A 19,964-nucleotide genomic window follows, 5' to 3' on the forward strand; every position below is an offset into this window, starting at 1 on the left:
TGGTTTGGTACAGTTCCAGTTGGCCAACTTAGTTATAAAATGACTTTTTATGTTAAAATATTTAATACTCAATAGCTCAAGTCACTGTTGTTTGATATACTCATATTCTAACATCTATGATTAAGCAAAGTGCCTTGGTTTGAGTTGTAGTGTTCTGACTCTTATTCACAAACACAAACTCTGGGAACACAAAATAGTCTGTTTCCATAAGTAATTCTGTCTTATGAAATGTAAACTTCCTATTGTCATATCTCAATATTTCTAAAAACAAAACATAAATGTTCATCTATTTCTTTGGAGAATCTAAAAGAATGGGTGATATTAAATTAATTCCTCTGGGTGGTGCATGGGCAGAACTATCTCTCTTAATGATATATACTTTTTTAATCTTTGGCATTGAGGATCCAGTTTTTAAAGGTCTTTCTGAAATCTCAAAATTCCTATATGCAAATTTTAGAAAACAAAACATTTTCAGTGATTGTATAGTACCCAATGTTGAGTTTTGTTGGTCTCAGCTGTTTCCCATGTGATGATTTAATAATTGCAAAATTTCTGCAAATGCAGTACTTTTGTCACATTACAATAAGGTGTCAGACCTCTCCAAGTAGATAAGTCAATTATACAAAACAATTGTTTCTCCGAACTGTTTGAATTTGGTAATTCAATATAGAGAGCAAATGCAATCAGAAAAACCAACCAGTACCACCTACAGGTACCAGCTGCAGCACAAATTGGAGCGGCTCATCAATTCCCTTCTGTTGCCAAATATCTCCTGGCTGCCCAGTTTCATGACACTGAAAATTAGTGAGGAAAGGCATCTATTAACGTCCCAGCCATAACTTGGGAAAGCCTATTTATCCTATCAGAACTATATAGCATCAAAACCATTATTAGGCAATGACAACTCAGAGCCCACATTTATAACTAGTTTTGAAGGAGAGACCTTCACCAACAAAGCATATAAAGTCCAGCATTAGATTCTTTTTCTGTCCCCTTTTTTAATCTAAGGTGTCAAGATCCTCCTTCTCTGGCACTACAAATTGGCTCTCTATCTGTTTAAGGAACATGGAGAGAAATGCCACAAGTCTATGACAAAGACTGGCAATAAAATCATGGCCATTCATGCCAAGAAACATTAAAAAACAAAAGCTAGGATCCAAAGGGGAAAAACTGTTGAGAAGTTAGTTTGCAGATTTAGGTAAAGATCTCACAATATGGCACATTGTTATCAAAAGGGAAACACCTGTTTCTCAGTGCTCAATCATGAAATTTACCATAAAGAGGGACATTTTGGGGTTCATTTATATTGCTATGTTTCCTGCTGTTTATTCCCAATACAGCCTGGTTCACTACCTTTCTTGTGAAGCTATTTTCCAAACTGGTTCCACAATCCTGCAAAGCAAGTACCTTAACTTGAGTTACAGGGCTGGTCCCTCTCTTTTCATTTTTTATCCCAGTAGGTGAGACTGTCCCTGCTGTGTTTGGTGGCTGTGGAGTTGATGGCATCTTTGCTCCAGGTGACACCTGCATGCTGGCCAGCTGTGCGGCGTAGAGCTGCTGCAAAACAGGGAAGACAAACATTGATCTCTTTAAATGCAGCTGAAATGGAGTTTCAAAAAAACTTACCGTATTGTTAGATAACCATTTCTCTGACAGCCTTGCAATTCTCTTTCACTGTTTTTTAAGGAGGAAAATAAAGGAAAGCAAATAATATAACACCAAGAAAGAGGACTTATATGGGAGCCACGGTTCTTTACTTAGTCAATCTAGCAATAACTTTATGACCCGAAACCCTTAAGCTCTCTGGAACTCAGTTTCTTCAATTGTACAAAAAGAGATTTGACTAAGTAGTCTCTAAGATGCTTTTTAGTCTCTAAAATCTTTATGAAAAGTTCTTTAAATGTCTGGTATGTCCACTAATGTAAATCAATGAGTAAATATAAATTAATATTCATGAACTAAGAAACTAACCTGAATTCTTGTTCTATGATTGCTTCTTTCTATAGCACCCTGTTCTCTTACTCTGTTTGATCATATCAATTATAAGTTCGGAAGTTGTTTTTAATGTTTTCTGTACTCTACATTGTTGACTTTCTTTTTTTCCAAACTCTTTGAGCTCTTTCATATTAGAAGCTTTTCTGAAGTGTCTGGTGTTCATTAACTGTTTCTTCATATATAAGAGTGAGGTACTCAAAACCTGAGTGGAAGGTGTAAGTATAGGGTCAAACTTATTAACTGATTGGGCTTTAGCATAAAGTAATGACGCACAAAGTCAGCTTTTTCATTGGGGAGTTCCAAATGTCAGTATCTATAGGTTGTTTCTCTTACACTTTAGACTATTTTCTTAGAGACAGATATTAAAATTCTTGCCTTGGGTGAAGTAAAGCCCTGTATGCCATCATTAGGTAAGCCAAGTAAGAGAAGGTAGCTAGCTGAGGGATCTCACTGTCTGGTCTATCATGTAGACTCCCTGTTTGCAAAATGGCACCGTCAGTCATTCTCAGCTATGCCTGATGTCCCCAAGACAAAAAAAAAAAAAGCCTCTCAGGTTCAACTTCTCAAGAGAATAAACCTCCAGAGTCTTCTGCCAGGTTATGTGCTTGTTGGGGGGTTAGGGCGAGGCAGGGATGGTAGTTACCAAGTTGCATGAGGTTAGGGAGGTATCATCTTACACCTATTTTCAATCACTCATCCTGTCTACAGTTCTGCCTTCAATGATACATGATGCCTTCAATTCCTAAGCATTTCAAAGGTTCAGCTTCCAATGGGGCTTGATTCATTTTGGCTTTAAACACTCTTAAAGATTATGTATCAGCTTTCTCTTTTCTGCTAAGACAGTTCTAACTCATCTATCCATTTCTCATCTTCTAATTTTTTTTGTCTTCTCTTTCTATTTCTACTTGAAGGCTTACACCTATAATTCTTAACTGTTGATTTATTAGGATTTGGATGAAACTGGTAATAAATGAATGTATTAATCTGCTGTAGTTAACCAGAAGTCAGATACCCCAATCTTAACACTATTTAATGCTTGAAAACTTCATTCAAATATTTTCTTTTCTTCTTATAATCAAGATTAAGCCATTACCTTGATGGTCACATTTCTATCATAATAAATAGAAAGCTTCCTAGTTCATCAACCACAGAGAAAATAGCTCAAACTTTGCCACATTAATAAGGGAGAAAAAACAGGTGGTTTGTATGTAATTTACAGCATTGCTATCATTCATATGGACAAATAAAAAAAATTACAGTAATCAAAAACAGACCTTTCAGCACATGTAATTAAATGAAAGCTTAATAAAGAATAATTTGCAAGAGCCAGATGTGCTTATGTCATGATTGTTGCTTTCTTTGGAACAATTTTTCTAATATAACAAGCCTCTAAAGAAATTAAAGTTTCATAATTCTGTATGCAATGACTCAGTGGCAAGAAAAATTTACAAGTAAGAGTCAGTCAAATTGCTAGAACTTAGGCAAAAAACAGGCCATCTTTTTTGTTTCCTTTTTACTCTGTTATATCCTTTCCGTTTGAAATTCATCCAGGTGTCTTCAAAAGGGGGACAAGTCAAGCTTCCGAAAAAATTCTGCTTGGGTTAAAGCAGTGAAGAAAGTTCTGTTCTGAATGGAATAAAGATAAGTAAGAGTTGAAAAAGTTTTAGATATATATTACTATAGCTGGCATCCTAACCAATATATCCTACTATTGAGTATTAACGAGTCATAAAATCTCAGAGATGCATGAATACTTTGACATCATTTATGCCATCATTTTACCTCACTAATTCAAAAGATCAAAAGAAAGCCAATTTTCCTCAACCTTGAGTCCTTCAGGGAACTTCAACTAGTGAGAAATGCAGAAAAAACAAATTTTTGGAAACAAATCTATTTTAAAAAATGCTAACAAAATTGAGCGATTCTTCAGATTGATTGACTGATACAGTTGCTTTTTAGAATTAGTGTTATTTGTTTCTTCTAAGGCTCTGATAATCATTTATTTTATGCCCCTTTCCAGTTGGTTGTACCTAAAAGAGGCAAGACCTAACAAACTCTGCGATTCCTCAGAGCTGGTTCTTGTGAGTTGTAGTTACTGATACATTAGAGGCAGGAAGAAGTATAGCCACATCCCATAAAACTTACAGAGCTGGGTAAACTGGACAGTATGATGTCAGGTAAAATTTAGTAGAATGAGCCTGGAAATAAAAATCTAAACTGGAGTCCGATGAAAAGATAGAAGGTACCCATGGAAATTAAAATATTCATAGTCTGTCTAACAAAACATATTTTAGTTATAAATATCTTCTCTTCAGATTGAAGATTTTAAATTTGACTTGGATAATAAGAATGTCATTCATTGAATAGGTACAAGCTTACAAAACAATTTCACAGCTCACCTTGTAAGCTAACATCAATTGAATGTGTTCTATGTGCAAGGATCTGTATTAGGAGCTGAGGAGGATTCAAAGCATGTAGCTCTAGAGAAGATGTAAAATATAGATCCTTAACGCTTCACCTTTCTTGTGGTGCTTATCACTTTTTTAACTTTGTGTTTAGTTATGCACATAAATCTTATCATGCTTGATAGACTGCAAGCTCATTGAAGACATGATGAATCTAATTATTTTTGAATGACTGCATCAAGAATGGTGCCTTGCAAATAATAGATACCCAATCAATATTTTCTGAATTAACATACTATATAAAATCATTACATGTTAGGAAGGAAAGATAGTGTCTATAAATGAGGCAATATAAGTGGTACATGATTTTATTCATTATATGTGCAATTTTATGGTGCAAAGTTTTAAAAAAGGAAAATAAATTCAGTCCAAGTTAAATTATATTGTTTCATATAAATGATTCATTTGAAGTAATTTGTTAAAATGTTGACTAGAAAGTTGCTCAGTAACTACTAGCTTCATTAACCCGTCTTAAACTTTTCTAACACAAATTATACTGTTTGAGCAATAACTAAGGAATATTAACCAATTTTTCTTCTCAATCTAGTTACTTATAAATTTAAAGTTTCTTGAAATGCTATTGCATCCTTTTTTGAAAGAATATAAACTACTAGTTATTCTAACCAAATAGCTTTAGTTAGAAAATTTCTTTGCAGACTAACAGTTTAGGAAGGAAAAAGGTTAAACTCTGATTAACTATTACATAAGGGTTTACAAAAATGTCATGCCACATAGGATTTGCAGATGATAGTTCACAGTCAAAATGATGATAATAATGAATATTCATTCATAAACACAGATGAGGTTTAAAAAAGTGAACAGTATAGTAAAGCTTATAATAGTCTCAGCCAAAATCCCATAAACATTTAAACTTTGGTAAAAACTGTTTTGTATATACAGATTTTTCCATTTAAACTTTGAAAAAGGCTCAGTGATTGTTTGTGATATTGAATTGTTTCTTTACCCAAGATATATAAAAGACATACAGTCATACATTAAAAATGAGCCCAGCTAAATATTTTATCAAAATTATGAAATTACCCATATTTTATAGGAGCACTTTAAGCATTTTAATCATTAAGCACTTTAATCATTAAGAAATGATTTTACTTTATGGCTAAAAATGTTCCACATATATTATTAGCAGCTTTAATAAAGTAGTTAGCATTAAAATTTTGGTAAACTGAACAATGACATGCTTACCACATATATAGGCTAGTCTGAGCTCATTATGCTGATGAGTTGAAATCTAGTGAGCAGAAGTAGCTTGCCCAACATTGTATAATTCGTATTGAGCTAGAAGAACTCTCTAGGTCTCTCTCCAACATTATCATAATGTACATCATTTAAAATAGAAATGGATATTTGATAAACCAATCTTTGTACCTTTCAAGCACGTTTCTAGCATTGATGAATTTATTCAATGATAAATCTTTATTAAATACTTATTAACTAAACATTGTGCTAAATACTAGAGGTACAACAACAAGCAACTCAAAAATGATCCCTGCCTTAGTGGAGCTGACAAGAGAAACTGACATTAAATAATGCTTTGACAGTAATTACGAAATTAATTATGGTTAGGATAAATGCTTAAGAAAGAAAAGTACAGAACGTCAAGAGACCATCTAACAAAAATATTTAATGTAGTCTGGAGGACCAGAATAGCTTCTCTAAGGAAGTAATATTTTATGTGAGTAAGAATTATCCAGGTGAAAAGGTAGATTAAGAACATTCTAGAAAGAAGAAACATCAAGTATTATAGCTCCAAGGTAGAAAAGAGGCTAAAGTTTTTAAGAAACTTAAAAAAGACTAATGTGGCAGGACTGTTGAGGGAGAGTAGAGTGGCATTAAGTGTAGAGAGGGGTAGGGTTTCTAGTCTTGTCTTAGTCCATTTGGGCTGCTATACCACAATACTATAAACTGGGTGGCCAATGAACAACAGAAATTTATTTCTCAAGGTTCTGGAGGCTGGGATGTCCAAGATTAAGGCACTAGAAAATTCAGTGGCTGGTGAGGAGCCACTTCCTCATCTTTTCACTATAACCTCACATGGTGGAAAGGGTAAGGAATTTTCTCTCAGGCCTTTTTTATGAACTAATCCCATTTATGAGGGCTCCATACCAATGACCTAATCACCTCCCAAAGGCTGACCTCCTAACACCTTGGGAGTAAGGATTTCAACATATGACTTTTGGGGGAACACAAATATTCATCCCATAGCAAGGTCACATTAATAATTCCAAAATTTATCCCAAGAAGAAAAGCATTTAGGAAGAATGATAAACTAAAACCAGAAAACACAGAATCTTTTTCATGTTTTATCACTAACTCATTGACCAACATTTTAAATAAATTGGATTAAGAAAGCCTTGACCTGATCACTATGCATTATATGTATCGAAACACTACTATGTACCCCATAAATATGCACAATTATTAAATGTCAATTAAAAAATAAAAATAAATTTTTAAAAATTCCTATGAAGACATCACAAATCCACAAATAAATACATCTAATAGCATTTCCAGAATCTGTGTATGGATACTGGCCTTAAAAATAAGTCTTTCTTGCATTTGGATCCTAGTGACACTTTAATAACCAAGCCTGCTTAAATCCAACACAAAGCAGTAGGTCCTACCAATCAAACTCAGCCTTATGGTAAAATTCTTAAGTATCTACCAGTATACATACTCATCTATGTCAGGACCTAAGAAATATGTTGTGTCAGAAAGTCACGTTATACCAGTATTGTATTTGGGAAGAGAAGCATGTTTTGCCCCAAGACAGCCAAATTAATGTCAAATTATAATGAGTAATGTCAGTGTATTTATACTTACCATAATATGAAATATATATTTTTATACTTGCTTTCTATGATGCATTCGTGTAAGATCTCTAATGGAGACTGCCACAGAGAAAAGGTACAAGGCCTTTTCTCCTCATAATCACGTGATTTTTCATGTAACCACATAACTAGTCATCCAATCATCAACCCTATTCATTCATTTGTTAATTCAACACATACATAGTGAGCCCCAAACTCACTCAGTCACTGTGCTGGGTATTTTATATTTATTATTTTGTTTAATATTCACAATAATTACATGAGGTAGGAATTATCCTTTATAGAGGTAGTCTCACTTTTAACCCCATGTTCTTTCTGCTTTTAAAATTAAATTGTTTTAAAAAGCTATACAGTGAATCATAATGAAACATATTTCCTATTCTTAGCCAGACAAGGATCATTGGCCATGGAGAAGAAAGATTATGATGTGACTGCTATTCTGATCTCTCAGATAGCAAACTGTATTTTCAGATGGCTTACAGCTACTTTTTCTAGAATGGCATTTCACAATCTTCAGATGGATAAAGAAGAGTTCATGGTACTACTAGCCACTTTGAAGGAGTAAGGGACACAATTTTGATCTAGACAACTACCTTCTCCAACTAATCTTCGAGCCATAGTAGAAAACACCTAAAAATTCAACCCTAGTTTAATAGACTGATATGGTAAAAAGAACTATACAAAGTATAAGAAGAAATAGAAGCACTTGATAAAATAAAAACTGACAGGGGCTCTAAATTGGCACCAGTACACTCCTGTATGTGGAAACCAACAGTGAAAAAGGAGGCTCAACATTGCTCACTGAATTCTTTTTTTTTTTTTTATTTCAGCTCATCATGGAGGTACATAAGTTCAGGTTATATACATTGACCATGTCCCGCCCATCCCCTTGAGTCAGAGCCTCAAGCATGTCCATTCTCCAGACAGTGCGCCTGGCACTCACCATGTAGTCATACCTCCATCCCCTCCACTCACCCCCCATCTCCCCGAGTCAGCACCTTCAGGCATGACCATTCCCCAGACAGTGTGCAACACACTCATCATGTAGGCATACACCCATCCCCTCCCCCCACCCCCCGTCTCAGTCTGATATCCACTTGGTATCCTTCCCCGATGTGCATTCAGGTGATGACCAGGGAAACCAATTTTCTGGTGAGTACATGTGATGCTTGTTTTTCCATTCTTTGGATACTTCACTTAATATAATGGGTTCCAATTCTCTCCAGGAGAACCAAACAGATGTCGTATCACCATTATTTCTTATAGCTGAGTAATACTCCATGGTATACATATACCACAGTTTACTAATCCATTTGTGGATCGATGGGCATTTCTTTTCGGAGCAGATTCTCCTGTGATTTGCCATTTCAATTAGGAATGGTATTTTAAGGAACCTGTGAGAATCTGGCCCAGAGAAAGAAAAAAAATATTCTCCCTCAAATACAACCTTCCTATTGGTACATAACGAAAAAAGGAAGGAAAAGAAAAATGCTATTTTATAAAAATAGATTCAATAGGTGCTACTGAAAGATGTCAACTCATCTTTATATTTATCCCCACCTGTTATGGTTCCACAAAACATCTGGGAACCCCAGGCATAGCTCAGCTACCCAGGTTAACAGATCTTATCCTTGTACACCAGACACCATTCAAGGGAGTAATAGGAGAAGTTGGAGAAAACAAGTAGGGTAGGGTAGGGAGGCATTCTTAAGGAAATGTCATTATTTACTAGATTGATGCTGCCAAACACCAGGACCCAAGCTTAGTTTAATTCTCCAGGGATACCCTGGGTTTTGTTACCTTCTCAAAACAATGTTGATGACCATTCCTCTGCCTACCAAGCAAGGCATGCTATAAAGCTGGACGAGTTCAGCTGTGAGTAGGTGGAAATGGAGACAGAGGTCATTAAACCTCCTGATTTAGTGCTTGTTCAGCACAGAGAAAAAAGTGTGTCAGCAACAAGTCATTACAGACTGAAGGAGGGGTGAGGAGAGAACTTGAAAATAATTATCTGAAAGAGATCACAAATACTTTTACTTCTTGTAAACCTCCAAAGTCAATAAAATGACCCAGGAAATACAGCAGTGATTTTATGGAAAGAAAAAACTGAAGTCCCTGTTTTCAGCACAGAAAGTTCTTGTTTGTCTACACTCCTAATATTTGACACCAAAGGAAACTGACTGTAGGGATAGGAGGTGAGAGAAAGAATAGGGGAAAAATTACCACTCCCACTCCTACATATTAGATGAATTTCCAAGTCCATCTCCTTGCCCCTCCTGCATATCTTTCTATTGCACTATATTCTCCTTTCTTACTAACTCTGCCATAATTCTACTCATCTTTTGAGTTTCAATTCAAAAATCACCTTCTCCTTGAAGTCTTATCTGAGCCCTGCCTCCTTTGTGCTCCCACCATATCTCATCCTTTATCCCCATGCAATTTATGGAATTTCTTTTTTTTTTTTCCCAATGTCTTTCTCTCCCACCAAATTCTGAGCTCCTTAAGGGAAAAACTGAGCCTCATTTATCTTTATGTTCCTAGCACCTAACATAATGCCTGACATTTACCAGATAGGTTCTGTTAACACTGGCCATTAAAACTCCTTGATTTCCATTCTTGCCTCTATCTTCTTGGAATTGCTATCATTTCTACCCACACCCATTTTTAGTATACTTTTTCTCACACCCTCTCCAAAAGGAACTCCAGAGATGGAGGTCATCTTTCTCTGTTTCTGTCTTCTTGAAGTTATAAGCATGTGGGTTCACCATGTAAGGCACAGATTTTCTTACAAAGAAACACCAGATAACATAATGTTAGCAGAAAAAAGAACTGTGAACATCATCTAATCCAATCTCTTTGCTTTACAGATGAAGAAAGCTCACATCTCCAGAAGGAACATGATTTGCATAAAAATATCAATGGTGAGTAGCAGGTAGAATGAAATCTAGAACCCAAGTTCCTTACTTTCCCTCTCTACTGTTCATACGTACTCATTTCTCCTTGTGTTCTGTTCTCTTGGGGAACTTGCTGTAAATGGAATTTGTATGTTCTATCAGAGCTTTTGATTTGGATTACATGAAAGAAATATTTTTCTACCATTCTCCTTGGATTTAAAAAAATTTTATCTTAAATGCACTTGAAAAGTAATTCTTGGGCTCCCAGGGATGATTTATGTTGTATAATTTTATTTTAATATTTGTTTTAAAATGTACATATTTTAAAATGCAACCACAGTAATTAGGTTAAGGTAATTATAATCATGTTAAGGTGTTTTCAGATTTTTAAAATTAAAGTTTATGCAAATACGCATAAAGGGCAAAAATTTTGTCTGAGGTGAGCGCAGACATATTTTCACCCCCTCTGATACTTCTGCCAATTGCCTTTCCACAACAACCAAAAGAAAAGTGGAACAAGCATTGACTATAAGCCACTGAGAACCAAGACCTATTTAATTCATTTCATTATCCCTTGCAGCCAGCTTAAGAATGTCAAGTAAAGAAAAATGAATTGAAAGAAGAGTTTCCCTGGCTAGAGGTCCTCTTGCCTATTTTCCCAAGCACTGGGTAGTTTGCTCCTCTGACATAACTCATTGTGCTAGTGGGGCAGGGGATGTATTGGGTATAGAAGGAGAGGAGAAGCTGTGAAAACGAAAAGAGAATACAGAGAGGCTCAGATCAAAGGTCCTACCCTTACAATAAGGAACTTAAAAAAAAAATCAGAATGCATCAGGTAGCGGATCACCCAGTCTTCTGCTACAAAAAGTAAGCTGGAATTCATTCTCCAATTGTACCAGTTATATTGGAATGCATTTAGAAGAGCATTTCCTTATGGAATCTACTTGTACAATGCAAATAACTAAGAATGAACAATACAACTCCCAATAATTTTAACAAGAAACACTCTATATCTCTGTTTCTCCCAAGCATCTTCTCTTTCAGGGCACTAAATAAAATATGTAAATATATAGTGCCTTATTTATAGAAATAAAAGTTTAGTCATTGAAACAATTAATAATTTAGTTCTTGAAGCAAGATATTCAAAGAGGTGATAATGAGGGCACTTGGAAATCAGCATTATGGGAATGAATCTATTTTCGTTTTGTTTCCAAGAGCTGGGCAGGCAATGCTGAAGAGCTCCAGTTCTCTGAATGTGCTCCAAGTGGTATAGCTTGTATTTGTAATGCTGCCTTAACTCTCTAGTCACAAAGCCTTAGTTCATCAGGTTAACCTTAAACAAGTGCATCTTGACTCTACCAATAAGATATAAAAACTCATCCATGAGTCCAGAAGTTGGATTTGAAACCTAAGTGTTATTTCCCTCAAACTAAGTGTCATAAGGATGTTTTTAATGTGCCCATATTTTTGAGCACATGTGACTATATGTGCTGAGTTCAATAATCTATTTTTAGTAAATTAATATATGTTAGTTTACCAATATTTGAAAACATAATTTCTTTGTAACCAAAGGTAAATTAATTCATTCTTTTATCTATTCATTAAAAAATTATTTATTGAGTGGCTACTGTGGAGCAGATACCATTTAGGTTTTGGAAAAAGAGAAGTGAGCAGTGACTTTAGGGGAAGGGGTAGGAAGGAGAAGATAGACAAATAAGCACATAGATAGGTAACTCTGGTGGTGATACGTGCTGTGAAATATAAAGTGACCAGGCATGTGAGTATGGGGTGGGGTGAGGGGTTTATATATAGAGAAGTCAAGAAAACTCAGAGAAGGGGACATTTGAATAGAGACCTGAAGCAAGTGAGGGATCAGCCATACCCTTATCTGGGGATGGCATCCAGGTAGAGGCAAAGTATAGGTGAAAGTCCTGTGGCAAAGGTGTGCTTGTGCTTGGAATGTCTGAGAAACAACAAGGAAACCAGTGTAATTGGAGCAGAGTGAACTGGGCAAAGGGTAATATATCAGGTGTCAGAAAGATAGCAAGGGGGCCAGATCATGTAGGCCTCATATATTATAAAGTGAACTTTGAATTCCTCTGAGTGTCTAGGTTTCTAGGAAACACCATTAAAACAACATGGCAGACCTGGAAATCCCTCAGCAATACTCACATAAGGACCTGGAGTTATGCCAGGGCTGTCTTGCCTTGGCCCTTAATGACTGCCAAGGAACCAGATGCTGTTGCTTGAAAAATATTCTACCCTGCCCAGCTTCTATGCCCTTCGATTTTCATCCATAATGAACCTTCCAAAGCAACACAGAATGGAGAAAAATATGGGTAACTGTGTAATGAATAAAAAAAGGATATTATTTAAATTGTTAAAAATATATATTTGGGAAAACAAAATTGCATGAAAAGAAAGTATAATATTATCTAAATGCTATTTTTTCACTTAATCATTGAACAGAACAAATGTTGCTAGTTGGAAATGAATGTGTTTATTATATAAAATGTTTTTACTGTTTTTAAACTGAACTTGGTGTTTAATTTCTCAGCAGATTTAGAAGATTAAACATAAGAATCATGCTAATGAACAAAATTCATATCTATGATTAAATATATAGACTTATTAAACATAAATTTCATATTAATACTAAACTAAAATATGCATTTATTATAAATATTGAAGGAGATAAGGAAGTATTTTGAATTCACTTTTAAGTGATCAGGTATACCAGACAAGAAATATATAAAATACTCTCTTCTTACTTTCTTTTTATATTTTCTCTTGTAGTTTTTTACATTCAAATAATGTTTTAACCTGTTTCAAGGTAACTCTACTAACTGTTACTTTTTAAACTGCAAATTATTAGTATTGCCAATTGGAGAACTTCAGCATATTTTGCAGTATGTAAATATGCCATCTGTATCCTACAGTAATACCCATGGCTTACTCTCTAATTAGCAGAAAGGAATGATACCTTATACATGGCAACCGTAGTAAAAATCATTCAAATAGAGTATAATAAACATACATGCTTTATATTATCACTAGATATGATACTGATACATATCACAATAATCCACCTTGAAAAATTCCTATAGCAGATGAAGCAGGTAGTGGTTAATATAAAGGACTGAATAAGAAATTTAGAAAAATAAGGGCTTATAAATTTCTATGACAGAATAGCATAGTGATTAAGAGTGTACCCTCTTTAGTCAGAACCACGGTTTACTAACTGTATGATCTTGGGTAAGTTATTTAATCGCTCTGGGCCTTAAGTTTCCACATCTGTAAAATGGGTATAATAATAGAACCTACTCCAAAAGATTGTTGTATGGAGTAAATAAGTTAACGCACATAACATACTTAGAACAGTGACACACTATAAAGACTCAATACTTGTAGGCTCTTTTATTCTTACAGGTACATTCTCCTAAGAGAAGTCACTTCAAAAATCTTATTCAGAAAAACAATCACTTACTGTCATTTTTATTAAATTTAGCAAAATGTATAAGGGATACAAAGATGAAGAAGATATGCTTTTAGGACAGCAAAGATATGCTGTCTCACACCAATAGTAGGAAGAAGAGAGGGAGAAAAACATAATACGATAAATGGTATAATGGAAGCATTTATAATACAAATTACTACTGAAACACCATCACTGGGAACAATTAATTTTGACTGAGAACAGTTAGGTAGGCTTTGCTCACAGTGAAGTCCCAGAAAGAGGTCCTTTGTTAACTAAAGGTTAAAACAATCATGGGCAGAATGGACACCAATCTCCGCAACACGGGAAGTATTGGGGCTAATGGCATTTTTCTGTTCTGCATCTAGTAATGTCTCCCCTTCCAGCCCATTTCTTTGGTCTAGTACCCAAAGACTGTGCTCCACAGAATTTGCACTATGGGCCAACATGGCTTTGAGAAACCCTTAAGATATATAAAATGTACCACTTCTCTGGTAAAAGGGAAACCACCATTGGATACTCATTTAGGGAACAGGAAATTTGTTTTGTTCTTGTTTTTATTGTTCATGGTTGGACAGAGAAAAATCTTTAAGCATTCAAAGTCCTAATTTAGGGGATGTTTTCCTGAATCTCCAAATCTCCTCTATGCCTACCATAACACCCCTAGAAAACTCTCATTACATGATGTAAAATCACAGCTTTAGTTTGTTAAGAGGGCATAATTCCAAGTGGCCCATGGAATATTTATGTCTCTATGCAGCTCTTTAAAGGAATAATCTTATGTTTTTGTGCCTGTCATGGGTCAGAGGTTCAAATCAGCACTTCTTTCTGTCATTCCTTATATGTTTTACTATAATTTACAGCTCAGCAAGATGAATCATAAAACAAAAGTGTCAATTTTATTTCAGCAACTACTTCTAGTTAATCAAAGATTCCTAGCTGAAAAACCAGCATGAAACTCTGCATGGAAAATATGAGAACAAAGCATTATGTCAAATAACACATCTCATGATGTAAACACATATGTCTCTTAAAGGAAATTTTATCATTTCCACACTATCGGCATACAAAAGGAGCATTCTTGTCACAGACCTGGTGCAACTGTGGAGTCATCGTCACTGGAAACAAGAGCCTGATTAGGTTCCCACACAGATATGAATAGACTTTCCTTTTTTAGTGGAATAGCTGCTTTTATTCCTTTTTAAAACAGACTGGCAATTGTCACCCTAAAAACACTGAATTGTACTAGGGCAACATTTGTTTCTGCTCTTTTTCCCATCTTTTTAGAATCAGCCAATAACATTACTATCCCTTCTGGTTGGTCCTCTTCTGGAAAGTCTGAGTTAATCCACAGCTGTGTGAATGTGAAAAAGGGACACAGCAGGCTAAGTCTGTTGGGTCTCTTGTCTGCTAATAAAGTGAACAGTCTGCAGGACAGATGTTAAGAGGATCTGTTAAATAAGTCAGTGGCAGAGATCCTGACCTCTGCCAAGGAACATTTTATTATTCCAGAAAGGGGCATAATTGCAAGGCATTAACAATTAGAAGAACTATAGCTTTTCTTTATAGATTTTTTTACTCCTTGCTTCATTATTTGGTTGAAATATAGTATCAAGGCCGATTCACTAAGAAGCAATGTGCTAAATATGACTGGGTTTAGTATAAACTGCAGATTACGGGATTTCCCCAAATCCCCAGGAAATGGTTGGACCTTGGCTTTGCTTCAGTCTTAAACAGTTTTGTTTATTCAGTGTGTATCATTACATTATTTGTACAGTCTCACTTGCCACAGGGTACCATTGTACTAAAGGGACTATCAATCTTACCAAACATGGTTCCCTAACTATTAAATCTAGTGTAATGGGAAATATAAACTAGAGATCAAATTAATAGAGGAATATCACATCATTAAGTTGTTCACTATACCTTTACCACTTTACCATTTATGGTGTGAATAAAATCATGTCTACCACATGCACTGCAAATTCCCAAGTGTGGTGTAAAAGGCACTCTGTGATCTGACCCCTTGCTTACATTTCCAATCTCACCTACAGTTGTTCCTGTGCACTCAACCTGTGTCAACTGTTTGTTGTTTCTGAATGTGCCTTGCTATCTATTGCTTCTACACCTATGGGAAGGCTATTCTCTTTGTCTGGAGTGCTTTTACATCTCTGCCATTCTGCATCCTTCCCTATAAACCTGGTGAACTTATATTCTCCTTTCAAGATTCAATTTTAACATAACCTCATCCATGAAGGTCACCAGTACTTCTCTGGGCAGAGCTAGACATTTCTTCCTCCCATAACATTTTCACTCCGGGAACGCATCTATTTTAACAATTATCACATTGCTTACTAGATTGTGGGCCCTCTGAGGGCAGGGGTCAAGTTCTATGGATCTTAGTATACCCAAAATAGAAAAGAGTGCTTACCACATAGAAGGCACTTAATAAACATTTTGGGAATTAATGCATAGTAAATTAGTTAAATAATTAATCTTTTTATCATGTTAATGTAAATTTATATTCTGGCCTTATCACTACTACCAGCACTGTAACAGGGTCTTACACTTTTAATATGCCTTACTTTGGTTTTCTTAATGGATAATCTTTATCAGGTTGGCACATTCAATTGAAATAATATATATCTCTAGTAAAACTCACGCCCATCCACCCCCACCTAGAATAGGTAAGAGCATGAGATATACTGTTTTCTTGGCCCATTCAGTTTAATTCAGTCAAATTTATGTACAAAAAGCAATCAAAATTAGTTCTTCACACTGTTGCCTCACTATTCCATATACCCTAACCCAAACCACTTATTAGCTGTGTGGTTTTGGTCAGGGTAATCCATCTCTCTGGGCCTCAGTCTCTTCAACTAAAAAATCAGAAGATTTACAAAGAACTTGACAGTGTGTGAAGCACTTTTCACAAGCATTTTCTTATGTATTCCTCACAACTTCCCTATGTGGGTACGTATTATTTCTAATCCCATCTAATAAAATCTAGGTATCAGAAAGATTAATTTGTCCAAGATCATGGAACCAGTGGTAGAGTTATGACTTGGCCCTCAAGGCCTCTGAGGGCCTTTCTGGCTCTGGAGGTCTATAGAATTGTATGATCTTATTGTCTATTTGTGAAGACTTTTCATTCAATATCATGGCATTTGTTTCTTGGTTAGTGGGAGGTCTAATTTAAAGTACGCTAATTTCTGACCGGCTGTAACTTTTTATGAAAGAGCTCTGTACTGGGACTTCATGTGTTTTGAAATCATGAACAGTTATCAGGCATAGACATTAGGACAAAAGGATTTCAAAGTGCCTGTGCATAACAAGCTTGGTCAATCAATAATACACACACACACACACACACACAAATACACATACATTGTGCCAGTCAATTGGCTTATATTATCTCATTTAATCTTCACCACAACCCTTTGGGGGGGTGTGTCATTAACACCATTTCACAGATGAGGAGATTGAGGTTCAGAGGAAATTAGCTCATGGTCATTTATCTCTTTTAACTGCAGTGGTCTTATGGAACCAAGGAGCACTGCTTTCTTGAAGCCTTCAAGCCATTCACTATTGTATAGACAGAGAACATATAAGAGAGCAAGCCAGCTTCTAAACCAAGGGCAGTATATTGTTTCAATAAGTGGCCACAAATCATTATCTGAAGGTATACAGTCATCTTCCTGTTTCATAGTGAGGTATGTCTATATTTGGTGATAGTGTTTCATAATCAGAAAATGAAGGCAGAGGTATATCTAAAATCAGGAAGGTATGACTCGATAGAGATGAATTATAGATGACTATTTTGTTATGCAACTAATAAATGCATCTTTACTAAAACCACTGATGAACAGATGGAGAAGTGAAGTATTTCCATCCAAATTAGTCACATCCAGTCCTTCACTATTTCAACAAAGCTTCTCTCGTGCACTCTCATGATCTTACTGTCTTGCTCTCTTTATTGTGCTATATCTGAGTCAATGACATAACTACACATTAGGTAGGGACTGGCTATTGAGCCCTGGAGCAAACAGTCCTTTGGACATGAGGAAGATGTTCTAACCACGTGAACAGCAGCACTGCAAAGAGAAGCATCGTTTCCCTATGTGGGCTAAAGAGCTCCTAACTCTGGAGGACAACCCCAGAGTAGTGAACACTGGTTGGAGCACACGCTCCATTCCATTCAGTGACAGTGAGAGTTTCTCCTTTTTAAAAAAAATTTTGTTTTATTTATTTGCTTTTTCTTTAAGCAGACTGACTGATAAACTATTGAGAATGTGATGCTAAACCACCTTTCCTATAGAGTTTTAAAACTGGGTCTGTGAGAAGGAGTTTGATACAATTCAATGACTGAAATAATACCTTTGTCCATTTGGGCTTTAAATGGTCCACTGAAATACAGCTTAGTTAGAGGGAATTTCAAAAAATAGTACTTTCTAATTTTTTTTAAATTTTTCTCCCAGCTGACTAGAGCAGAGCTTAGAAAATGCAGCTCAATCACTTTCTACAGCCTCTCAGGTCAGCCTCTCACCAGTGCTAATTAAATATAACCCCCAAGAATACCAAAGGTTAAGTGAGAGTAACATAGCGTTCTTCTCCAATATATTACTGTGAACACAAATGGCCATAATCTGTTTATAAGAAGGCTTCTTTTAGCACAGAGGTCTCACTAATGAAAAATTATAAGAGGCAAAGCAACAACTGTTCATCGCAAAATACATTTTAAACTACCCATTTCCACATCCATTGTGCTTAAATAACACACATCATAAAGGAAATTGGTGTAACAGATGGTTTCAGTTCTGGGTAGCAAATGCAGACCGTTTTCAGTGTGATAAAGTGAAGCCGTAAAAGCCAGTGCATAATTCAGTCAGTCTCTTACCTAAAAGTCTTCCTTCCTCTTAGGCTAGAGACATGTTCCTCAGCAGCTTCAAGTATTAGTTTATTTTCTCTTTTTAACAGATGTTATATCTTCTATAGCACAACTTGAGGAAACTCTAAAACTGGACAATAGCTGAAATAATATGTTTCCATACTAGCCATTTTTAATTAGAAAAGTCTTTTTAAGCTACTGGGTTTATGGTTCTAAAAAGTTTCATGCGCGGCCCAGAGCTATTTGTAAATTAAATCATTTAAAATAAAGCTCTTTAATACTCTATAATTAGTCTTGTCTCTCTGAACATGACTTTACTGTAAATGCTCCTTCCTGACTTTCCTATTGTCCCAAGATTCCTAAGAAGAAAGCAGCCAAGCAATAATTCAACATTATTGCTGCTTCAGTGCACTAATCGCTTAAAGAGCAGCAAAGACTCTGTGCTCTCTGCCCCACAGCTCCCGCAGCCTCCTGGCCTGAGGCAGGCATCCCGACCCAGCAACGTCCAGATGTCAAGAGGAATACCCAGCTCCTGATGTAGCAGGCGCGCCATTCCAGTATGGTCAAACATCTGCTTCATCTGCTGGCATGCAACCTGCTGAACACGCTCAGAGGGCAGCCCAGGCCAGGGTTGGGCAAGGATGCAACTCCCCAGCTATTCTACGAGACTCATCAAAACTTTCAAATTATAAGACAGCCTTGGAAACTCTCAGAAGAATAGGGCTCTGGCATTTAGCAAAAAGATTTTAAGCATTTTCCTCAAAGGAAAGCTACAGAATAAGATAAGACAGTTTTTTATCATAGTAGTTCTTATCCTCATTAAATTCTCTTAGGCTTGAAGTTTCTTCTGGACAGTTAGCTGGAAATTTGAAAAATACGTGAACTCTGTGGGATCTTGAGGATGTCATGTAAACTTTGAAATTTTTCCCTCTTATAATTTGAGTTCCCTTTAATTCACTTGAATATTACAATAAGAGAGGAATAAGTTGTGCAAGAAAGCTTCTAAATGACTGTGCTTCCTACATACTAGTCAGCAGAGTTTAATGCAAAGAATCCTGGCCAAGAGGTAAATTTTAAAATACATTTAAACCATCTACTGTAGTCCTGTTTTTTATACTAGATGAGTAATACTGTCCTAGTCACTTAACTCATCTGTGCTTCAATTTCTTCTTATAAAGTATAATATTAAATCATGTTTAATACAATGGCTAAATATAAATTGCTTTTTAAGCTGTAAAAGGTTATAAAATAGGTATATATACATGTATATGTATACATATATGTGTTTATATATACATATATTTAATATTCATACTACTCTATTTGCTTTTTTGTTTGATTTAGAAAGGAATTCAGGCTTACTTTGTAATATCCAGTTTACACATCAAGTACAGGTTCTCT

At 35.6% G+C, this 19,964-nt stretch overlaps 1 protein-coding gene across 1 annotated transcript in view; it reads right to left on the bottom strand.

Moving 5' to 3' along the window:
* The window catches only part of SOX6 (SRY-box transcription factor 6), a 383,942-nt gene that overhangs the window by 95,723 nt on the left and 268,255 nt on the right, over positions 1-19,964 (bottom strand). The window contains exon 10 of the mRNA XM_045557593.1: positions 1,408-1,557. Within this exon, the coding sequence (XP_045413549.1) occupies positions 1,408-1,557 (150 nt within the window). The remainder of the gene's footprint in view (positions 1-1,407; positions 1,558-19,964) is intronic.

This window comes from Lemur catta, chromosome 7 (genome assembly GCF_020740605.2).
Source record: "Lemur catta isolate mLemCat1 chromosome 7, mLemCat1.pri, whole genome shotgun sequence".
NCBI lineage: Eukaryota > Metazoa > Chordata > Mammalia > Primates > Lemuridae > Lemur > Lemur catta.